Raw genomic sequence first — 20,228 nt, 5'->3', positions numbered from 1 at the left:
AACGAACGAACCCAGCGCATATTGTGAACGATTATTGTTGTTTTGAGCACAAACAGCATTGCAGCTGTTTAAATTAATGATTCATAACCAAATGCTTTATCAAATTGGTCATCAGGTGTCTACCTGAAATGTGCATTCATAAAAAATAAATACTGCAATCTTATAAATAAAGTATTTAAATGAATTTTACAAACACGTCAAAAATTAGTTATTATCTTTAGAGGTTTTACGAGCCGAGCTCACGTAGGATATCTGAATTGATCTGGCACGCTCCATTGGAGGACTAGATGAATTACGACCCCTTTAGGGTTCTTCGACGTACAACCAAAATTCCCGTTACACGGCACCTTCTCGGTAATAAGCCTCCGTCAGATTGCTGGCACCACGGCCGGTATTTGAAATCGCTGCCTGGAAACCCGTAGGCCGGCGCTTTGCCTCGGAGTTACTAAGGTGGCTAATTTTAAAATTATGAACACCGCTCTCTAGGTATAAACTTCTCTTTTTTTCTTGTTACAAAAGCGTGTTAAGTAAAAGCGTCAGAATGTACAACCTTTGAAGATTTTACATACCATCGTTCAATGACGCCTTCAAGATGTAACAAGAATTATATCTAAAAGCTCGGAATTTAGCTTGCTTGAAGATATGACCTGCGGAGATACATGCGTTCAATCAGTCATTGATCACATTACAAAAAGAAACTGATATAAGCCCAAGTTGAAAGAATGTAGCTCTCTTGCTTAACATGAATTCCGCTGGGTGCCTGTAAGAGTCAATTTCTTTCTCGAATTTCCAGTTTTTGGGAGCTTTCTTTTGTCTTGCAAAACATGTAAATTGTTTCGCATCTTTAGACTTATTGCCTTTGGTAGGAAACAGCACTACGCGAATTTATTGAAATTGTCTTTTAGCAGAAAACACTGTGAGAGCTCAGCCTTTCTTCACACTAATGCGTTTCTCAGAAATAAGAGTACAACTAATTACATGTCTCGAGACGCGGTTTTTTTTCAGCTGGGGATGTTCGCATTGGAATTTTTGTATTCAGCAATAAGCAGAGTACCTTTTCACTAACCTTGCTACTGTGTCCGTGGAAACACTTACATGCAATAAAAGCTATATTGTGGGCAGTGATAAGGGCAGAGCCCTCGATTCAAGTGTATCGCCCGTCTTCATCAGAAGGGAGCCTTTAATTCCTTCCCACAAAAGAAGGTAAAGTTGTCAATCTCCTATACTCCGCTTCACCATACGTTATATTGTCCGGAAAAGTACGAGCAGGAACGCCAGAGCGCGTGACCTTCGATGAATGTTGCGCTACCTCGAGGCTGATAAAACGGCGTAATGGAAAGAGGCCTGTGAGGGTGTGCAGATGAGAGTAAGCGCACACTGTCGCAGACCCCTCTCCACCCCACCGTTTTAAGTTTTATCAGCCTCGAGGTTGCGCCGCATGTATAAAAGGCCAGGCACTCCGATGTTCCCGTTCATACTGTTATCGATAGTAGGGCAAAGCACGCTACGAGCCATGTTAGCCAATCCAGCACCCTACGTCTGCTATGTGAGTTTAGGGTGAGCGCATCGCCCCACCCAATCGGAAGGTCACCTGACAGGCGCCAAGATATACGAATTGGCTCCCGTGATACGTATCACAAAGTGCGGTTCATTGTAAACTAAAAGTGTTAGTAAAGCAAAAAGCGTTGGTACAGGCTACCACTGTTATGAACTTAGATGGGGCGGTAGAACATGCGCATAAATGCTGTTTTTACTCCAACGCCGACGTACGCAACGCGCACCGGCGCAGACCGACGTTCGTCAGTCACTATACGCCACGCCACTCTGCGCCGGGGTGACCTGGCCCGACCAACTGTCCCGCTTTGCGCATGCGCGTCTCCGTGACAACCGCGTCCTCTCTATACCGTATTTCTGCTTCCTTATCAGTATCAATTAATGAATATGGAGACAAACAGCGCACAAAAGACAAAAAAGAAGTGTGAGGAAACAGACAGAACGAGCCCTGACTCGCAACTCGTTATACAGAACACGGAAGGAAGAAAGGATATGATCGTCTTTCTTCCTTTACCGGCTTCTTTTCTTCCTTTCTTCTAAGTTTCATATATTGAATTGCCAGTGAGCGCTTGTCCTATTTGTTTTCTTCTAAAGTGTTTTTATCTTTTGTGCGCTGTTTGTCAACATGTTCAATGCATACCAAGTTGCCCAACTTCCCACCCTACCAATCATGCAATCGGTCGATGTGGTTCATCAGTGTCGTGTAGTCAAGTTTCAAAACAGCGATTCGGTGCAATGGTTAGCAATGCGAGAACAAGAAAATTATTAGGAAAAGGTGTGCAAACCAGCATTTGTTTTCTCCCAACTTTCACAAAAATGTCGACGGAAAAACAAAATATCACAATATTGCGTTCGTCGAAGCTGCACTCTTGAAAAAAGCTAGTAGAAAGGTAGTAACAGCAGCAGTTACTACCTTTTTCTTACCGTTGCTACCTTACACTAGCTATTAACTACCTCAAGCGCGCGATAGCTAGCAAAGCGATAGTAAATCCAGTGGTTACTACTTTTTCCTGACCGTTAATAACTTTTTACTAGCTATATACAACCCCAAACACGCGGACAAGATGACGGCATCTGCTGCATCTCCGATGGCCAGCGTTGGCGACGTAGTTACTGCTTCGGAACACTTCGGGAGGTATCCACAAACAATCATAGCATCACATATTGTAGGAGGGGGCATGCTTAAGAATTGGAGCTGACTTTATAACGATCGCAATTTCCGTTTTAGCACGTCTTGGAAGCCAGCGCTGCCGCTAGTGCAGCCATTACTGATGCAATGGCCATACGGCTTCGAGTTTAGCTTCCTGTTTACATTGTTTTGAAAGCGCTTATGTTTTCATTCTGGTTTTAACTGGAACGAAAATAAACAGGTAGCAGGTGCTAAAAACGTTTCCAAAGAAAATAAAGGTTCATCTGTTTTTGTTTTTAATTTTGTATTCCTTAAAATATATGTTTCTCTTTCGCAAGAGACGATTGGCAACATTAAAAGACAAACACATTGTGTTACGTTACAATCGCCATCGTTATCGTAACCTCAAACGGAACGTCTTTGTTGTCAACGGAAGATGACGTGTTCTCCGGAGCTCTTACAAAGCTTGTGATTTTTGGTATTATTAGTTTAGTAGCAAGCGTGATTATGAGATTCTAGAACGCAGTTTTTAAACTAGCGTTATGATCAGGGAGTTGGATTTAAAGTAAACGTTTTAGGTAGAGTCACGAGACCGAACCACGTGCACGTTTGCATTTTTTTTTTTGGCGGGCTAGTTGGTTGTGTGGGCAGAGGCCACGGTGGAAGAAACATTTAGGTGATTCCTCTCTGTCCGACGCGGCGGCCACATCATGTTCGGCGCACCGAGCGCGCTTTACTCGCACGGGGATAGATGGCGCCCAAGTATGGCGTCCCTCCCAAACCGACTGCTCCGGTTGTTTTCCCCAGTGGTGGTCCCGCATTCCCTCGCTCACCGCTTCTTATTGCACCCACGGTGGAAGAAACACATTTAGGTGATGACTCTCTGTCCGACGCGGCGGCAACATTACGTTCGGCGCACCGAGCGCGCTTCACTCGCACGGGCAGAGTTGTGCCTGTTACTTAAAAAATCTAATGGATTACAATTAAAAATCAATAAGCCTCAAATGTAATGGATTACAGTTAAAATTATTTTCGCTGAAAAGCAACGGATTATTTTACGCGTTACGTTAGAAATTACTTTCACGTTATTTTTTTTTTCGTACATCTATAAGGAGAACAATAGAAACAATTTTGTTGTTTTAAAAATATTCTGCAACACTACTCTCCATTTCTCATATGCCCGCATTATGGCAGTCCTTGTACAAATAAAATATTGTATTTAAGAGAAAGAGTGTAGGTGTACTTGGTTTACCTGTAAGTTGACAAGGCAGCGAAAGCTGCAACTTCACCCGCCATGCCGCTAGCTTAGGGCAAACGGAAATGATCCCTGGGTTTCTGCAGACAAAGCTAGCGGTGCTCAAGTTCAGTATCAGCGATTGCCTCCGCTGGGAGATTAAGAAGACAACGCCTCCTCCGCATTTTCTTCTTAATTTTTGTGTTTCGATATTCCTTCCACATTTTTGTAGTGGTTCTAATGACCGGACGTTCGAAATATCGTATTTTCTTTTCCGCTATTCTCCTCTTCACGAGGTTTTCTATTCTGTTGAACTTGCTATCTTTCTGCTACTTAATTGCCTGCTCATATTGCTTCAGTTTCTGTATTATGTTCATTTTTGTAAAAAAAAAGTAACGAGTAATAAAGAAATTCGTTACCAATATGTGTGATAAATTTAGATTAAAAATTACTGCCACAAAAAGTAACGTGGCAATTACAAGATTGCCTAAATAAGTAATGAATTACAAGTAATTTGTTACGTGTAACGGATTACTTCCCAAGTCCACGCACGGGGATAGGTGGCGCCCAAGTATCGGGTCCCTCCCAAACCGACCGCTCCGGTTGTTTCTTCTAGCGGTGGTCCCGCATTCCCTCGCTCACCGCTTCTCCTTGTACCTCAACGCCGCCACGCCGCCACCAAGTCGCCGTAGTCCGTAAATCTGTGTTCTCTTCCTTCTTCCTCTTCTTCGGGTTGAAGCTCACCTTCGTGCACAATGGTGGTAGCTGTGATCGACACAGCACCAAAGCAAAACACGAGGCAAGCCACTGACCGCACACCCACCACCACACCACGAAAAAGGCGAGCACGCTACGCCGCCGAGGAGGGGCCTCATACCCACGATGCTCACACCTCAGCGCCCTCAGCGACGGCGCGGAACTAACTTCTCCTGGTTCGAGGCTCGCTCCGAACACGATCTTGTCGCTCGCTCCCCGCGGGAAGAGAGGCCAGAGCCATCACCTTAATGTATTTCTTACACCGTGGCCGAGGCGTACCCTGGCTTTCTTGGTTTGAGTTTTGGCGGGATATTTGTCGGGAGGTCGCGATCTGTACCGGTAGGCGATGGTGAGTACGCGACGGAAGAAGGATGCGACGCCTAAAGTAAAAAAGGACCCGATGTAGAATATGAGGAGTGTGGTTGTTGGTGCTACATGATGAAGACGGAGTTCGAAAGTGTAGCGGAAGCCGAGGGGAGCAGCTTCACATGCCGGAGTTGCGAGTAGGCTGAGGAAGGTGCCAGGAGAATATAAGGGAAATTGGCGGCTATGGGCGAGGAGTTGAAGAGGGAGATACGGGTATAAGGGAGAAGCGCGTTCAGCTCGAAGCGCAGTTCGGGGATCTGGTTAAGAGGGCCAAAGCGGATGTGGAGGAGATAACCAGAAACTGGGAAATCAAGGTATAGAGCAGGACGGGAGAGCTGAAGCAAGAACGGAAGCAGCGAGCCGAGCTTGAGCGACAGGTGGAGGGGCTTAGACAGGTGGAAGAGTGGAAGGCGGGTGGAGCATAAGACGAAGGATATAGTGCAGCAACTGACAGGAGTATTTGATTAGAAAAGGGAGGGAGGTGGCACAGAAAACGGTGGTAGAGGCGGCAGAGCCAGGGGGACAGTTCACTGGTGATCATATGGTTGGCATAGAAGAAAGGAGGTTGCAAGGCTGTATAGCGCTGCAGTACGGCAGCGTTCGAGGAGGGCAGCAGATGTTGAGGCAGAGAAAGCACAGAGAGCTGGAGGGGTTGAAGACAGGCAGTCGGGGGTAAAGAGGGTGCTGGTGGTAGGAGACTCAAACATAACTAGGGTTTATGAGGGGTTGCTGGACAGGGTGAAAGGGGATGGGAGGGTAAACATAGTTGCCCAGTCAAGAAAGTGCGTCGTAGGCGCTATAGCCAAAGTGAAGGAGGAAGTCAGGAAAAGCAGGGAGGGAGAGAACCTAGTGGTAGTACATGCAGGACTAAATGATGTGTTAAAGGGACGGAGGCAGAACCTCGGCAGGCAGATAGCGTATGGGTTACGTTAGCTGAGGGAGGTCTGCGAAATGGTGCATGTGCAAATATGCACCATTCCAGAGGTCTGGGGACAGTCTTTGCAAATAGAGAAGCGGGTGCTGGAAGCTAACCGTGTGATAAGGGGGACGAACCGACGACCCGAGTACGGAGTAATGGAAGTTAACAGTGTGGTGTACCAGGCTCGCTCCGACCCTTTTACATGGGGCATCCACTACAGTGGAACCACTGGTAGCATGGAAGGCAACAAATTTGGACGTCACATCATACATTTTTTTGCGGGTCCCGGGGCCCTGTGGGCGTTGGTGTATGTGAGGGCCGAAATGTAAATCCAGGGGAGAGAGTATGGATGGGTGGGAAGAAGCCTCGCAGGAATAGGAAAAGGAAACAGTTTAACATAGGGTTCATAAAAGTGCCCCGGGGGGGGGGGGGGGGGGGGGGGCAGGAACATTATACAGTGGGAGGAGATCGAGGAGCAATTAGAAAGCAAAACTTTTGCAGTGTATGGATTACCAGAAACACATCTGAGGGATATGGAAGAACTACCATACATACCGGTATAGCATTGAATGGGATACAACCAGGCCAAAGGGGAACGCCAAGGAGGGTGATTAGGGCTGTTAGTGAAGGGTAAGGAATGAGAAAGGGAACGAAAGCGCTGCAGGGAACACATGTGGATCAAATGCAATATTAGGGGTTTGTACACAATTCTGGGTTTTGTGTATCTAAAACAGGGAGCGATGCAGAGGAGGAAAACATAGAACACTTAACATGTATATCAGGAGACGTTAAAGAATTGGGCAATGAGAGGGAACTAAATATTTTGGGGAACATAAGTGCGCATTTGAAAGACTGATGGGCATGCGGATTCAGCAGGAAGGACGTTAGAGGAGTCTCGTGAAGCTTTTGATCTGTTATTGGTTAACACTGAGGTAAAATGTGACGGAAAACGAACGTGAGGAAGAAACAACTCGCACTAAACAATTGACTACAGTTTAATGACTCGGAAAAAATACACCTAAATTAGGACGTATCGAAATAGATAAAGAGGGTACGAAGAGCTTAGGGAGTCACTATAAGAGAATCAAGATCGCATTTGGCACATTAAAAGAAGAAATATTCGCTCAAAATACAAAAGGTATTAGTAATTTAAGCGACGTGCAATGGCAAGAATCACCTCAGCGAATTGAGAATGTAGTACACAAGCAACCAGAAAACAAATGGACGTAAAAGGATATAGTTTGCATTTGCAAAAGGGAATCAAAGAAATACCAAATTAACCAAGGAGGAAGAAGGCTTAAAGAGAAACCGAAAGGTTGGGGGATAAATAAGTTATCTAAGGCAGCTACAGAGCGACGCCAGGAGGCATCTAGAGAACACAAATGGGCAAAGAGAAGGGGGGCCGCTCCAGCAGAAGTAGCATCCAGATGGGGGACCTTAGGGAAAGAAAGAGGGACGCATCAGCATTAATCCAGGCCACAATTGGGAAGGCAGGATTGCAGTAGATGATAGAGATAAATCGGAATTCTAGGAATGTTGCAAAAAGGTTCTGGAAACATATTAAAGCACAGAGAACAATAACGGAGGAATGTCAACAGATACTGACCACACAGGATGTGACAATGGTAGAGAAGGAAGAGGCACGAGAGTACATTAGATCTACAATAGACGCAGCTTTTTCGAAATTGGAACCAAATTGGACTATTGGTAAAAGTAACAACATACCACAAGAGGAGGAATATAGTGAAACAGCTGAGATGACCACAGGGGAATGGGATAAAGCAGAAGTTAAGGACCCGGCTGGAACTGCAACAGGCCCATATGACATACCAATGAGCTTGAATAAAATGTTAGGCAAAATAATTAAACTGAAGCTAAGGCAGGTGATTGACCAAATAATATGGGAGGGGATGTACACAATGATTGGAAACTAAGCCGGATGAGACTATTATATAAGGGCAAGGGAGGCAAAGACTGTATCACATCGTGCCGACCCTACCGAAAAATCCAGTATAACTTTTCGCTATAACAGTATAAATCTATTTAGATTTTAGGTTTTCATAAAATATTCGTCTGTCTGAAATCTGGATTTCGGATTTCCAGAAACAATTTTCCGGTTCCATAATTTGGATAGTGAAAAGTTATACTGGATTTTCGGTAGGGGACCAATCACAGTAACATCAATAATCTACCGAATAGCCATGCAGATTGTAAAAAGAAGAATAGGCAGAGGGAAAACAGATACTGGAAGAGCTCCAAAATGGTTTCAGAATGAATAGAAGGCTGGAGGATAACTTATTCGTAATCATGCAGTGCATAGATAGCGATGACAACGCAAAAACCGTTATGGCTTGCATTTCTGGACATCAAAGGAGCACACGACAATCTGAATCATGCAAAAACTCTGGGATTGACTGAAAAGACATGAACTAAATAGAAATTTGATTAAGTTTCTAGATTCTAGAACGTATATACGCAGATAACAGGGTATTTATAACTTGGGAAGCTGAAACCACAAAACCGGAAGCAAGAAGAGAGGACTTAGGCAGGGCTGCCCATTGTCTCCCCTGCTCATAATGATATACCTTAGTGAAATTGAAAAAAAAATATTAGAGAAATGCAATTTAGGATTCCATATGAGTAACATAGAGGGAGGAAAAAAGAAAATCAAGATTTACCAGGGCTGATGTATGCAGAGGATATTGTACTTGTAACAGAGAGTCAAGAGACAATGCAGGTACTAATTAGAAGTTGTGGCGGGGAAGGGGACACTTTAGCGTGTCTTTTTTTAGCGTGTCTCGTCGAAGCATAACGTGTCACGTCAACTATGTTGCTCGATCTGGCTTGAAATGCTTGTTTGCGCGTGTTGATGCTGAATAAAGATATTGGCTACAGTAAAAGCGTCCCCGCTGCTCTATTAATTGTGCAACCGCCACGATTGTAACCTTGTTAATTGTTACAGAGAGAAAAATGTGTGAGCCATTTGGCTGGAGGCACTCCGGTGTTCGGCTCACATCAAGTTAGTCCAGGTATGTTCCCGTCATTTGGCATCGCATGGGTGACATGAAAAAGTCAAGCGTATTTCCAGCCCCGTTTGTTGTAGTATTAAGCGGATAAAGCCCATTGAAGTTCACAAACTCCAGCGTTTCATCCGCCCTATCACGTGCCACACTTGATGCAGCACTAATCGTGTTTGAATTCCAATCAACGCCAGGCACGCTAAAGTCACCAACGATCATGCCGTCATCGGTTGAAAAATCTACAGCACCGGAGATGTAATTCAAAGTGCCTATGAATGGAAGATGGAAACCCCCGTGACCAGCTGCATGGCCATGGCCATCATGTGTCGTAAAGTTAGTGCCTCGCTACCGCAAAACATACAACTTGCATAGTCGCGAGAGCAGTTCCGATCAGTCAGGCAAGATGCTATGGCTGGTTTCCTAATTCGCTTCTTAGATACGAGGTGCGTACCGAATGTCCTTGGCTTGACAGAGAAAAAGGCAGCAGATGTGAATTAACGTATGTTACTTTTTGATATAGTCTCTTTTGAGGTATGCACACTTCGCACACAAATGCTGCGATGCCTAAATCCCATTGAAAAGAAATGGTCTCCCGCAAAGCGGATTAGCATCAATGACGTCATCAATACCAGAAAAGGTTTTTCTTTCAGTTGGGGGAAGAGATGAAAGTCTGATGAGGTGAGAACTGGTGAATGCCATGCATGGTTCACCACAGAAAAGCCTCAGAAATGAATGGCAACCATCGCAACAGCTTGGGGGGGGGGGGGGGGGGGGGGGGCATTGTTTTACCAGGAAAGCTTCTCTTTTCAAAGAAAACCGCGACGTTTGGCTTTAATGTCAGCCCGAAGGCGATGATTAAGGGTTTCGTAGAAGTCGAAGTGAGTGATGCACTGCCCCTTTTGAAGAAAATCACTGAGCAGCCCGCCTTCCGAGTCGCCAAATAACCGTGGCCATCATCTTGCCTACTGATAGAACAGACCGAGACTTCTTCGGTGGTGGAGAGGAGTGGTGTTTACACTGTTTAGACTGGGCTTTGCTGTTGGGTTGAAAGTGATGGACCTAAGTTTCATCCACAGTCACAAATCAGACACGGAAGCCTGCGGGGTCTGACCTGAGCAGCTCGAGATAGTCCCTGGATTTGGTGTAGCGAGCGCAAATCTTGAAACCTATCGAGCGGGCACCATCTGTATGCTAAGATACTAGTTTAAAATGCACTGAAGCGTAGTTTTGGAGGTGCCTATGAGCTGTGCAATGGTGTGTATTTTAAGTCTGCGATCTCCCATTACCTCATCGCGCACACGGTAAATGCTTTCTTGCGCGGTCACTTCAGCAGGGCTGCCAAGGCAGGGGCCGTCTTTGAGGCTCTCGATTGAATTTCGCGACCCATTGTTTTATCGTGCTGTAAGATTAGACATCTTGTGACTACGCCGCCAGCTTGTCTTTATGAATACCTACCGGAGTTAGGCCTTTACGAGTCAAATATCCACTGACCGAAAGTGCCTTCACATTCTTCGTTTTATTTCGAATGTGAGGATTGCCACCTGTTGGCGGTCACCACAGCTAGAAAACCGTATTGTGCGCTTGTGCCATCGCGATAATAAAGTTTCGTGTCTATGCTCGCAGCCCTCTTGTGTCAGCCCAATGACTTTTAGGACTCCCCTGGTGTTAAACATCTGTAGCACGTATTAATACACATTTCCGGCCGCGAGCTCGCCGTGATAAAAATGTGGTATTCACTAACCGAAGTGTTTGGATCGGAGGCTCAGAACAAGCCGCCACTTATCTTCAGAGATGAACTGCAATCGTGATGTTGTGCAATCCACGTTACAGAAGGGTTGTGGAAGCTTATCGTAAGCTCGCGCAGAGCAGAAACGAACTCAACTATGGCCGCAAGTGAAGATTTAAGAGTCCACGGCCTCTCGATATCTCTTCGACGAACTGCGTCGACCCACACTTCCCTGAACTTCGAGTATTTGGGGAACATGCAAAAACGCACGCAACCCGCAGCACAGCAAGACGTGCTCGGCATTGCACAACGGTTCCAGTCCCTTGGGCTCTTTGCACTTTGGCAACACGACACGATTGAGCGAGCAGGGAGTCAATAATCTTTCTGCGCTATCGCTGGGGAGCACTTACAAACGACGGACGCAAAAACTTAACATAACAAGCAGAAATTGTCCTTTGAGGCGGCTGAAGACGAAGCAGAAAAACACGGCGAAAGAAGTGTCCGTATAGACCTTTTTTGCATAACCTCATACCAGCGCATAACCGACATACCCCCGTCCCGGTGAATTTTCGGATAGCCCACTGACGCAGAATATGCAACCGCCAAGGATATAGGAGAAGAGGCTTAGAAACGGACGTCGTGTGTGAGTTAGTTCAGTGTGTTGCCCCCCCCCCCCCCCCCTCCCTCACCTTTTTTTATGTTACAATTCCCGAAATCTACGGTTGCCTGCCTATTACTGCGTCGTAATTGTGTGCACAAAATTGTTTAATAAGAATAAGAGCAACCGCGGAAAATGTGCGCTGAGCACAAGAAGTAGCAGCGCGAGTGTGCCTGCAATGTTATTGAGCTTCACACGTTCCACAAGGATCCTTATTTATGAAGTCTGTCGATCGCGAGCGTGAATCGCGAGGGCTTTGTATCAGACTCATTGTCACGTCTATGCTGATGACTACTTTGTCTACGGCAAGAAAACTGATTCCATCCCGCCGCAGGTGCTACAATTAAGTTGTCACATTAAAATATGATATTGCTTGATGGAATGCGGAGGGTATGAAATGTTTACGTGCCATTACTCAAGGTGCGGCTATTAAACGCCGAGAGAATACCTGTATAGACTACATTAAACTGCTAATATATACCTTTGTTATGGAAACTCAATTAAAGCACCCCACCGTCGTCGTCCTCGTTCTTTTGAGGCGGCATGATCATGGTCCGTCATTAGCCTCAATCGATTTAACCGGCCAAGTTACGGCCAAGTTACGGCCAAGCTATTGTAGCCAAGTATAGCCAATTTCGCCCCATACTTGTAAATATGCCAGATTGAACTTTAGAATAATACCTGAACACGAAGAACGAAAGGACATGAGAGGACTAACAGCTGACTGCCAACGATGTTTTAGTGTAAACTTCTTATCTGCGCGTTGGCATCTTCATTCATAGACCAAAGTAGAGCACATTAAAACTGAGAATATGTGGGTCCAGTCAGCTGTTTGTCCTCTCATGTCCTTTCTTTCTTCGAGTGCAAGTATTATTCTAAAGTTCAAGCTGATATATTTACAAGTATGTACCAACAATTATACTGCAATTAAATGCAAAGGTGCAAGCGAGCTGGACAAGAATGACGAAAATAATACCTGGAGGGACCACAAGAGGGACAAAGGACAAACACAAATCTCCAAACTTTGCTAGGTGACTGGTGCGCAACCGAACAAATCTGCCTGGTCCGGGTATCGAACCCGGGACCTCCCCTCCACCTCTAATGGAGAGGTCCCGGGTTCGATACCCGGATGAGGCGGAATTTTTCCGTCACGCACCAGTCACCTAGCTGGGTTTGGTTTGGAAGTTTGTGTTTGTCCTTTGTCCTTCTTGTTCCCCTTGTCCAGGGATTATGTTCGCCATGTACCAACAAGCTCAACTTTTAACCGTTATTCCCCCCATACCCAAACCGTTACCTACCCCAGATAGCTGTGCTGCCGGAACAATCCGATATTTCAAGCTTTAAGCCGCTAGACGGTGTCGTCGGCGCTGAAATTCTCAAGATGGCGGCGCTCTTAAAAAACGAGTCTATAAACGTAACTTCCTCGAGTACAGGCATGGCGTCGGACACAAGGTTGCTTGACAAAGAGATAAACCGCTGAATGCCCGCTGAGATGCTGGTGATCGAATTATTAATGTTAGTTTTAAAGTGGATCGCGGCTTTTCCCTAGTATAATATTTTGGCAATTCTAATATTTAGTCTCCGTGAAACAATATCAGAAATACATTTTGGTTCGACTGTTGACCGGATACTAAAGATGCATATATCTGCGAACCCATCCGCATGCTTAAAGAATAAACCTTTTGATTCATACCATTTTTGGATGATTCCAGAATCTCAAAACTTAGTTCTTTTCCAGTTTCCGCTGTAAACCTGAGCGGTATTGTGTTAACATGCCTAAAAGTTAAACATTATGCGTTTAGAAACAGGTATTGTAAGATGCAAAGAAAGACAAACATTAAGCTTACCTTTTTCCGTCGTTCGTTTTATAATAAATCCAGACTTCAGCAAAACTGTTTGCTTCTTCTTCCGAATATAAGAACTGAATTGTCAAGCAGGTTGCGGGTGAGTCAGTAAATATGACGCCTTCTGCACTCGTAAACTGGAAGTTGAACATCTTCCCGTGAACTGCAGCGAGTACCTGGAAACAGTGTTGGAGGTAACGCGTTACTAGTAACGACGTTACTGGTAACGCGTTACATTTTTGGCTAACGCGGTAACGTACTCGTTACTATTCTGAATGACTAACGAGTAAAGTATTTCCGTTACTTTTTTACGGTATCGGCTGTCAAATTTCGTTACTCGTTACTCGTTACTTTTGACCAAAACTGGTGAAATCCTGCACGAGCTTATCTCAAAATCCTGCACCAGCTTATCGCTGCACGGAACCAGCATCCGTCACAGTAAAGTTAAAAAAAAAAAACACAAAAAACTCACTTCTCGAAGTCGAAAAAAACCTTGGCTACCAGCTAATTTCGTTCATCCTCCTTTTTTTTTTTATAGTGTCACCACTCACAAGGCTTGAACGAACGACTGCGTTACAGCCTCCTCCTCACCTCCCTCCTCTACCCCCCTGCTTTGTGCAGCAGAAGTGGACAGCGGGGGCGGGGGGGGGGGGGGGGGGGGGGGGGGAGCCGTGGAGAGGCATCCGTTTACAACAGTGAACAACTAGTGGCGAAGCGATTTGCTCATTTGTCTAGTCTAAAAAAAAAAAAAAGAAACATCCTTTGTGGAATATTTTAACTCTCGCTCTCCCCCTCGCTGCCTGAAAGTTCCTGACCCACTTTTGTACACAGAAGCGTCTTTCGCTTGATTAGTGTTTAATTCCCTAAGGTCATGATAAGAATTTAAAAAAAAAAATTCAAACCTGGAAAGAAAACTTATTAAACACAAAACTTTTTTTTTTTTCTTTTTCACAGAAACACTAAGAGCTACTGCTGGTAAGAGGCCGCAAGTGATTATAGCCAGTGTTCTGGTAACCGGTGTCCTGTTCCAGATAGTGAAGTAAATCAGTCTCTGGTAATAGTATGAACCGGACTGTTACTAAAACCGGCTTACAGATGAGGGGTGTTGGTTGGCTGGGTGTGTTCCAGCAGTCCTCGTTCGCATACTGTATTTTATAAAAGCCGATATACTAACATCTCCGACTCATTCTGCGCGTGAGATGGGCATGAATAAGAAAAGTCCATCGCCATGGCCAGCAGGTCTGAATGAAATGTATCAACTAAAGGAGACAGAATCAGGTAATTTACAGTTTCAATGCCTAATTTGCATGCCGAAAATTAAGCTGCTTCGCGCATCAAAACACTATGAAACCACTCTGTAAATTTTTATCTTGATCTAAGCCTGTTAAGGAGGCTTATACTACATCTCTGCCAAACATTTATACTCAAACAGAAAAGTAACGTAAAAGTAACGTAAAAGTAGCGTTCGTTAGTTTTGAAAAGTAACGGTAACGGTATATCGTTACTTTTGTAAAAGAGTAACGTAGCTCGATAACGCGTTACTTTTTACCAAACTAACGAGTAACGCTATTTCGTTACTTTTTTTCGGTAACGGGCACAACACTGCCTGGAAATCAAAGAATAAAAAAAGTAAAACTTTTTTAAAATGTTTTACTTGCCCTAAATAAGTTTTAAAAATTATTAGGTGTGATTTTTTTTTGCATATATTTTATCAGTCGTTTTGCATCTATTCTTTGAGTATTATATATGAATAGAGTAAAGTACTCAGGAACCTCTCAAAATGAAAATACATAACAAACCTTCTGCGTAAAACTGAACTCGTGATTTTCATTTAAAACTACCGTCTGTTCTTAAAATCTTCTTTCTAAGGTTTGGGTGTTTAAACCTTGGCCGATCAATTCTCTTGAAAAGGAAAAAGGAAAATGACCCTCTAGGAGTGAAAGGATGTTTAAGAATTAGTGAACAGTGAACAAACCCTTTTTAGTTTGTGAAAAAGGAATGCTATCTCTTAAAACACGGCAGTGTCCATTGACATAACCCGACGGTAAACGGCCGTATCGCTCCAAAGATTTTTTTTATGCGAAAGCATTAACTGGGGGTCGCATGGAGCGAACCAGCGTTATCAGCTTTTGAAGCCGTGTCAAACGGCACCTAAATTCCCCTGTCCTATGGAGCGAAGCCCGTAGTCTGTAGCAGCGAACTGGTGGAAAGCTCCCATTGGCTGGCGCGCGGCATAGCTCCAAGGAACGCCACTCCACAGAGAAGCCCTCTCCAAGGCGCAGCAGTCCGGCCGCCAGTAAGAGGCAGAGGGTGACCAGGCTCTGCAGAGCGGCCGGTCGCAGAGCCCGCCCAGGCAGCCTACGCAGAGGTCGCCTGGCCGGGCTCAGCACGGCGCGCAGTTTGAAAGAATGCGCAAAGTATTCCAATGCTTTTGCATTCCTACACGTTAGCAATCTTAAGTGACTTTGTATGTTTTTTTTTTTTTTATTTTTAGAATTACAGTTTGTCAAGAGCATACAGCTGTTAATTGTTTTAGACTTATGCTAGAGTCCATCTGATCGAACAAGGCTAGAAGCTCTCTAGTCGGACAGCACATCTCCTACAAATGTTCTACTAAATTCCAATGGGCTAAAGCAACTATCATCAAGCACGTTTACTAAAATCAAATTTTAAAGTTCCCGATTCACATCTTTGAAGAGAACAATAGCTGCCGCTGGCAATTGAAGCCCAATTTGTGTTGCCGCTTGCAATTTTTCTTTTTTTCAATTTTAATGAAGCTACGAGCCCGGACGGAAATCTTTTGTGTGATGCTTATAGCGGTCTTTGCAAAGAAACTAGATATGCCCAGACCTAATTTTAGAAAATAGACGAAAGCTCGAAGATCCTAAGCAACAAATATCGCGGCGAAATATTGCGTCCACATTTTATAAACTGTGCTTGAAAACCGTGTTTCTCGGGGTGCCTGAAACGACTATGGTACACTGTTGACCAGAGACCCTAATCTGGGCACTTGGGGAAAAAGTCGGCGAGAAATCTGACGGCTCTGATTGGGCCGGCGGCAACGTGAAGCGTGGCGTTGGCCAATCACGGCTGCCAGATTCCTCTCCGGCCTTTTCGCAAAGTGTCAAGATTAGGGACCCAGCTTGAGCAACAAAACGTCACAAAAACACCTGTACAAGGTTGAGGAGTTATGGCACTTGATGTTGTGTTCCTATAACAAAAAGTAAGTTATTAAAATAGTGAAGAATTTACTAGCGTTCTAAAACTAATCCGGTGGCGCTATAACACACTCTAAAAAAATCCCGTGAGTTTGCTTTTCCGCACAACACTCGGAGAGCCAATCACCGCAATTTACGAAGGCAGCTCGGCGAATGATGATGCGGAAACATATGTTTAGACCAAAAAACGCAGTCTGAGTTGTGACATTAAGCAATGCAAGTGTGACGTTTTGCATTGCTTTATGTCACAACTCAGACTGCGTTTTTTGGTCTAAACAGATGTTTCCGCCTCGTCATTCGCTGAGCTGCCTCCGTAAGTTGCGATGGTTGGCTCTCCGAGTGTTCTGCGTGAAAGTAGACGCACAAACATTTTTTAGAGTGCACGTGGTTGCTGGTAAGTGTCATTTTTACACACATTTGAGATTTCCGTCATCCGGCAACCAAAGCAACGTTGGCTCCTGTCGTCTGCTAGTCGCTGCGCATTTTCTGTGTGCGGAAGGTTTAGTTTGTGTGTGCTCGGCGTCGTTGGCGTGTGTTATGTGCGCGCTCTAGCACTCGCCATGCGGACCGCGTGCCTTGTGAGACGGCGCAGCAGAAAGTACGATAGAGCTAACGACATTCGGTTTCAAAATTTGCCGGACGATCTACGGCGAAGAGCGGACTGGCTTCGAGTCATTGACCCCGATGGCCCGGACGACATTGGCAGGAGCCAGGGTTACGTCTGTTCCGATCACCTTCTAAGAAGAGACTACGACATGATCATCGAAGTGCGGCGAAGAATCGGCCTGGACACGAAACGTGAACCTCTTGTCGAACCTCGCGGTAGAGAGCTCGCCCCGTCTTCGCCGTCCGTGTCGCCGTCGGATCGCGACTGGTCTCGTACTCGCCGGAGGGGAGTGTCCACATAAGACACGAAGCCGAAGTCGGCTGCGCCCGATTAAGCGACGCTGAAGCTCGGGGAAGTCCAACCGATCGGATATCTTGCATCCGAGGAAAGTATCTGCAGTGGTAGCTTTTGACTTGTACGCGTGACATCAGGAAACAAAATTTCCCGATTGCATGACTTTCTTGATGTGACGTAGTCGTAGAACTGAGACGGAAGGTCTCCGGGAAACCGAAATTGTCGTTTTACGCTGATAGATATATTCGAACGATAACACGAATGCGCGTGGATGACATAATAGAGGATCGGTAATCCAAATAAGCACACAGCGCAGCATGTTCGAAAAAACGTTTCACGACCCTTTTAATTAAAATATAATTCAAATCTGCACTTTTTATTTATTTCAGCCTTCTTAATATGATCAGTGAGCCTCCAATCCATTATTCCAGAACAATTGGCGATAATGCATTACGTACCACTGTTTAATTTATGATGGGTAATTTGAAGAAAAAAAACTAAACTACAAAAAATATTTATAACAAAATACCGACGGGATGAAGCACGGACGTCACAAAATGTAGCCACCTTTCTCCCTCCTTACACGAATCTATAAAAAAAGAAAATAACGCAATATTTAGGACGCAAGGACATGCATTTTAAGTCCCGAGATATGTGGTGCCACCTGTCGGTCACCGTTCGATAGTCCAAAAGATGATTAGGGTGTATCCCGAACCGCAGGATCAAAGTTCCAAAATAACTTTTTGCAGACGTACACTGGAAGGGTCTTCCTAACAAAACGATCTTAAAAAGCAGCTTGATGGGTTCTGCAGGAACCCCGTTACATGGGCAGCAACTTCAAAAGCACTCTACAAAAGCTGCAAAAAACGTTTGTACACATTATCCATCAATAAAACGAAACAACATTAAAACAATATATCAAGACATTAATACAGAAATATAAGTTCAAAATATTAATCAGCCAAAATGAAGTTCAAGCCTGAATTGGGCTCGACATTATAAATGCATCCGTCTCTAAAAAAGAAAAAGAAAAAGAAAAAAAAAAAAACGTCAAGCTATTTAAATACGACAGGAGGTTGAAGTGGTAGGGTTTTGATCATTAATTCGTGCGGTGTCGAGGAACCAGACATTTTCCCGGACGATGAGTATTCACGATGCTCTCGTATTTAATTGTCTCGGAAGTCGAATACAAGAAAACTATAAAAGCTGCATATGAAAAACGAATGGAATGAAGTAGACAAAATTGTTGAATTCTTTAGATCCGAATTTCTTCCCATCTAGAGAATAAACATTTTGAACGGAAACCATATGCACTATAACGCAATATATATGTTCAAGTATACTACTTTTTTTTAGTTTGTTCTTGTAGTCGTTGCCTAGTCCAGATGACAATAGTTTAAGTGAAACTTAGACAGGGGATAAAAATATTCATTTGATTATTTAGTTGCAAGGAGTTGCGGCAACTCAAAACTACGCCAACTACATGAGAACTTTTAACAAAATACTAAATATATAAATTTTATGACATGTGCTAAGAAAATGATATCTATATCGTTTTATTTTGATGCACTCATAAAATTTGCGTCGTTTCGATTTTTATTGAACGTGAAAAGTACGCCCCTTTTTTTAGTTGTCTCATTATACTTTGTTTATATTGATGGGGTAACTATTAGTCCGTTGGCTTCTGCCCCCATCACAAATATATTTAAGACCATGTTTGCCATTCTAATGTGTAACTCAGCATCGCCGCCAGAGAAGCATAGGCTTGTCGCCTGCATAAATAATCAACTTACCATGACTATCAATATTTACATTATCATAATATAAACAATAAATAAAAGGCACATGAATGCTGTCTTGTAGAACACCTCATACAACATTAAAACGCGAAATATTGACCGTCAATATTTACACACTACTGGCAGTCATTTAAGTAAGTGTTCAAAAGGACGAGTTTTATGCCGCGAACACAATATTTTCTCAGCTCAAGAAGCAAGGTTTTGTGACTAATGCAAGGTAGCCAAGGGTTTTGCAAAAATACACCAAGCGTTAAAAGCGATTTTTAATATTTTCTAGTAATATTCTTTTAGATTATAAAGGTCGACACCATATATTTACCTCTTTCAAATTAAAAAGGATTTTATTAGTACAGAATATGTAACAAAATATCTTCAAGGCGTTTAAAAATAAATTTTCACAAGGTTTAGAAGAAAAATTTGAAGAACAGATGTAGGTCTGGGCAAGTACTCAGCATGTTTTAAGGTCCCCTACAAAAAGAAACCAAATATTTTCTCTCGACTTCGTTTCAGCTTAGATCCAGACGCACCCGAGGCTACGAGGGAAGGGGACAAATCTAAAGGCAGTCTCGGGTAAGTTACTTTTAAAAGTAATTCGTTACAGTTATAGTTACTTTCATAAAAGAGTAGTGAAGTTACCGTTACAGTTACCGCAATAAAATAGTAACTCGTTAGAGTTACAGTTCTTTTTAAAAGTAACGACGTTACTTCTCAGTTTTCTATAACACGAAAAATTAGGAAAAGCTAAAAAGCGCCCCTCACCAAGTTTTATTGCATAAAATCAGTGTTGGAGGTAACGCGTTACTAGTAACGACGTTACTGGTAGCGCGTTACATTTCTCGCTAACGCAGTAACGTACTCGTTAGTATTCTGAATGACTAACGAGTAAAGTATTTCCGTTACTTTTTTGCGGTATCGGCTACCAAATTACGTTACTCGTTACTTTTGACCAAAACTGGTGAAATACATTAGTTATTTGGGAAAAGGTCACGACGCCTGGTCTAACGTTTAGAATAGCAATCTTGTGCATAAAACTGGAGACGTTAGGGGAACTAAATTTAGGTCCCTAAGCTGAATGGAGGATCTAGCTTCTCTGCTCGAGGGGAA

The 20,228-nt window shown here is 43.9% G+C and overlaps 1 protein-coding gene across 1 annotated transcript in view; it reads right to left on the bottom strand.

Annotated features, from left to right (window-relative positions):
* LOC120838497 overlaps window positions 1-20,228 on the bottom strand; it is a 94,638-nt gene that overhangs the window by 45,198 nt on the left and 29,212 nt on the right. The window contains exons 2-4 of the mRNA XM_040208428.1: window positions 13,210-13,382; window positions 13,056-13,138; window positions 570-647 (exon numbers count right to left, since the gene is read on the bottom strand). Of these exons, the coding sequence (XP_040064362.1) occupies window positions 570-647; window positions 13,056-13,138; window positions 13,210-13,382 (334 nt within the window). The remainder of the gene's footprint in view (window positions 1-569; window positions 648-13,055; window positions 13,139-13,209; window positions 13,383-20,228) is intronic.

Source organism: Ixodes scapularis, unplaced genomic scaffold, assembly GCF_016920785.2.
Source record: "Ixodes scapularis isolate PalLabHiFi unplaced genomic scaffold, ASM1692078v2 ptg000154l_1__unscaffolded, whole genome shotgun sequence".
In the NCBI taxonomy this organism is placed as follows: Eukaryota; Metazoa; Arthropoda; class Arachnida; order Ixodida; family Ixodidae; genus Ixodes; species Ixodes scapularis.
Note: the sequence above shows the minus strand (reverse complement) of the source record. Positions and strands in the feature narration are given on the sequence as shown.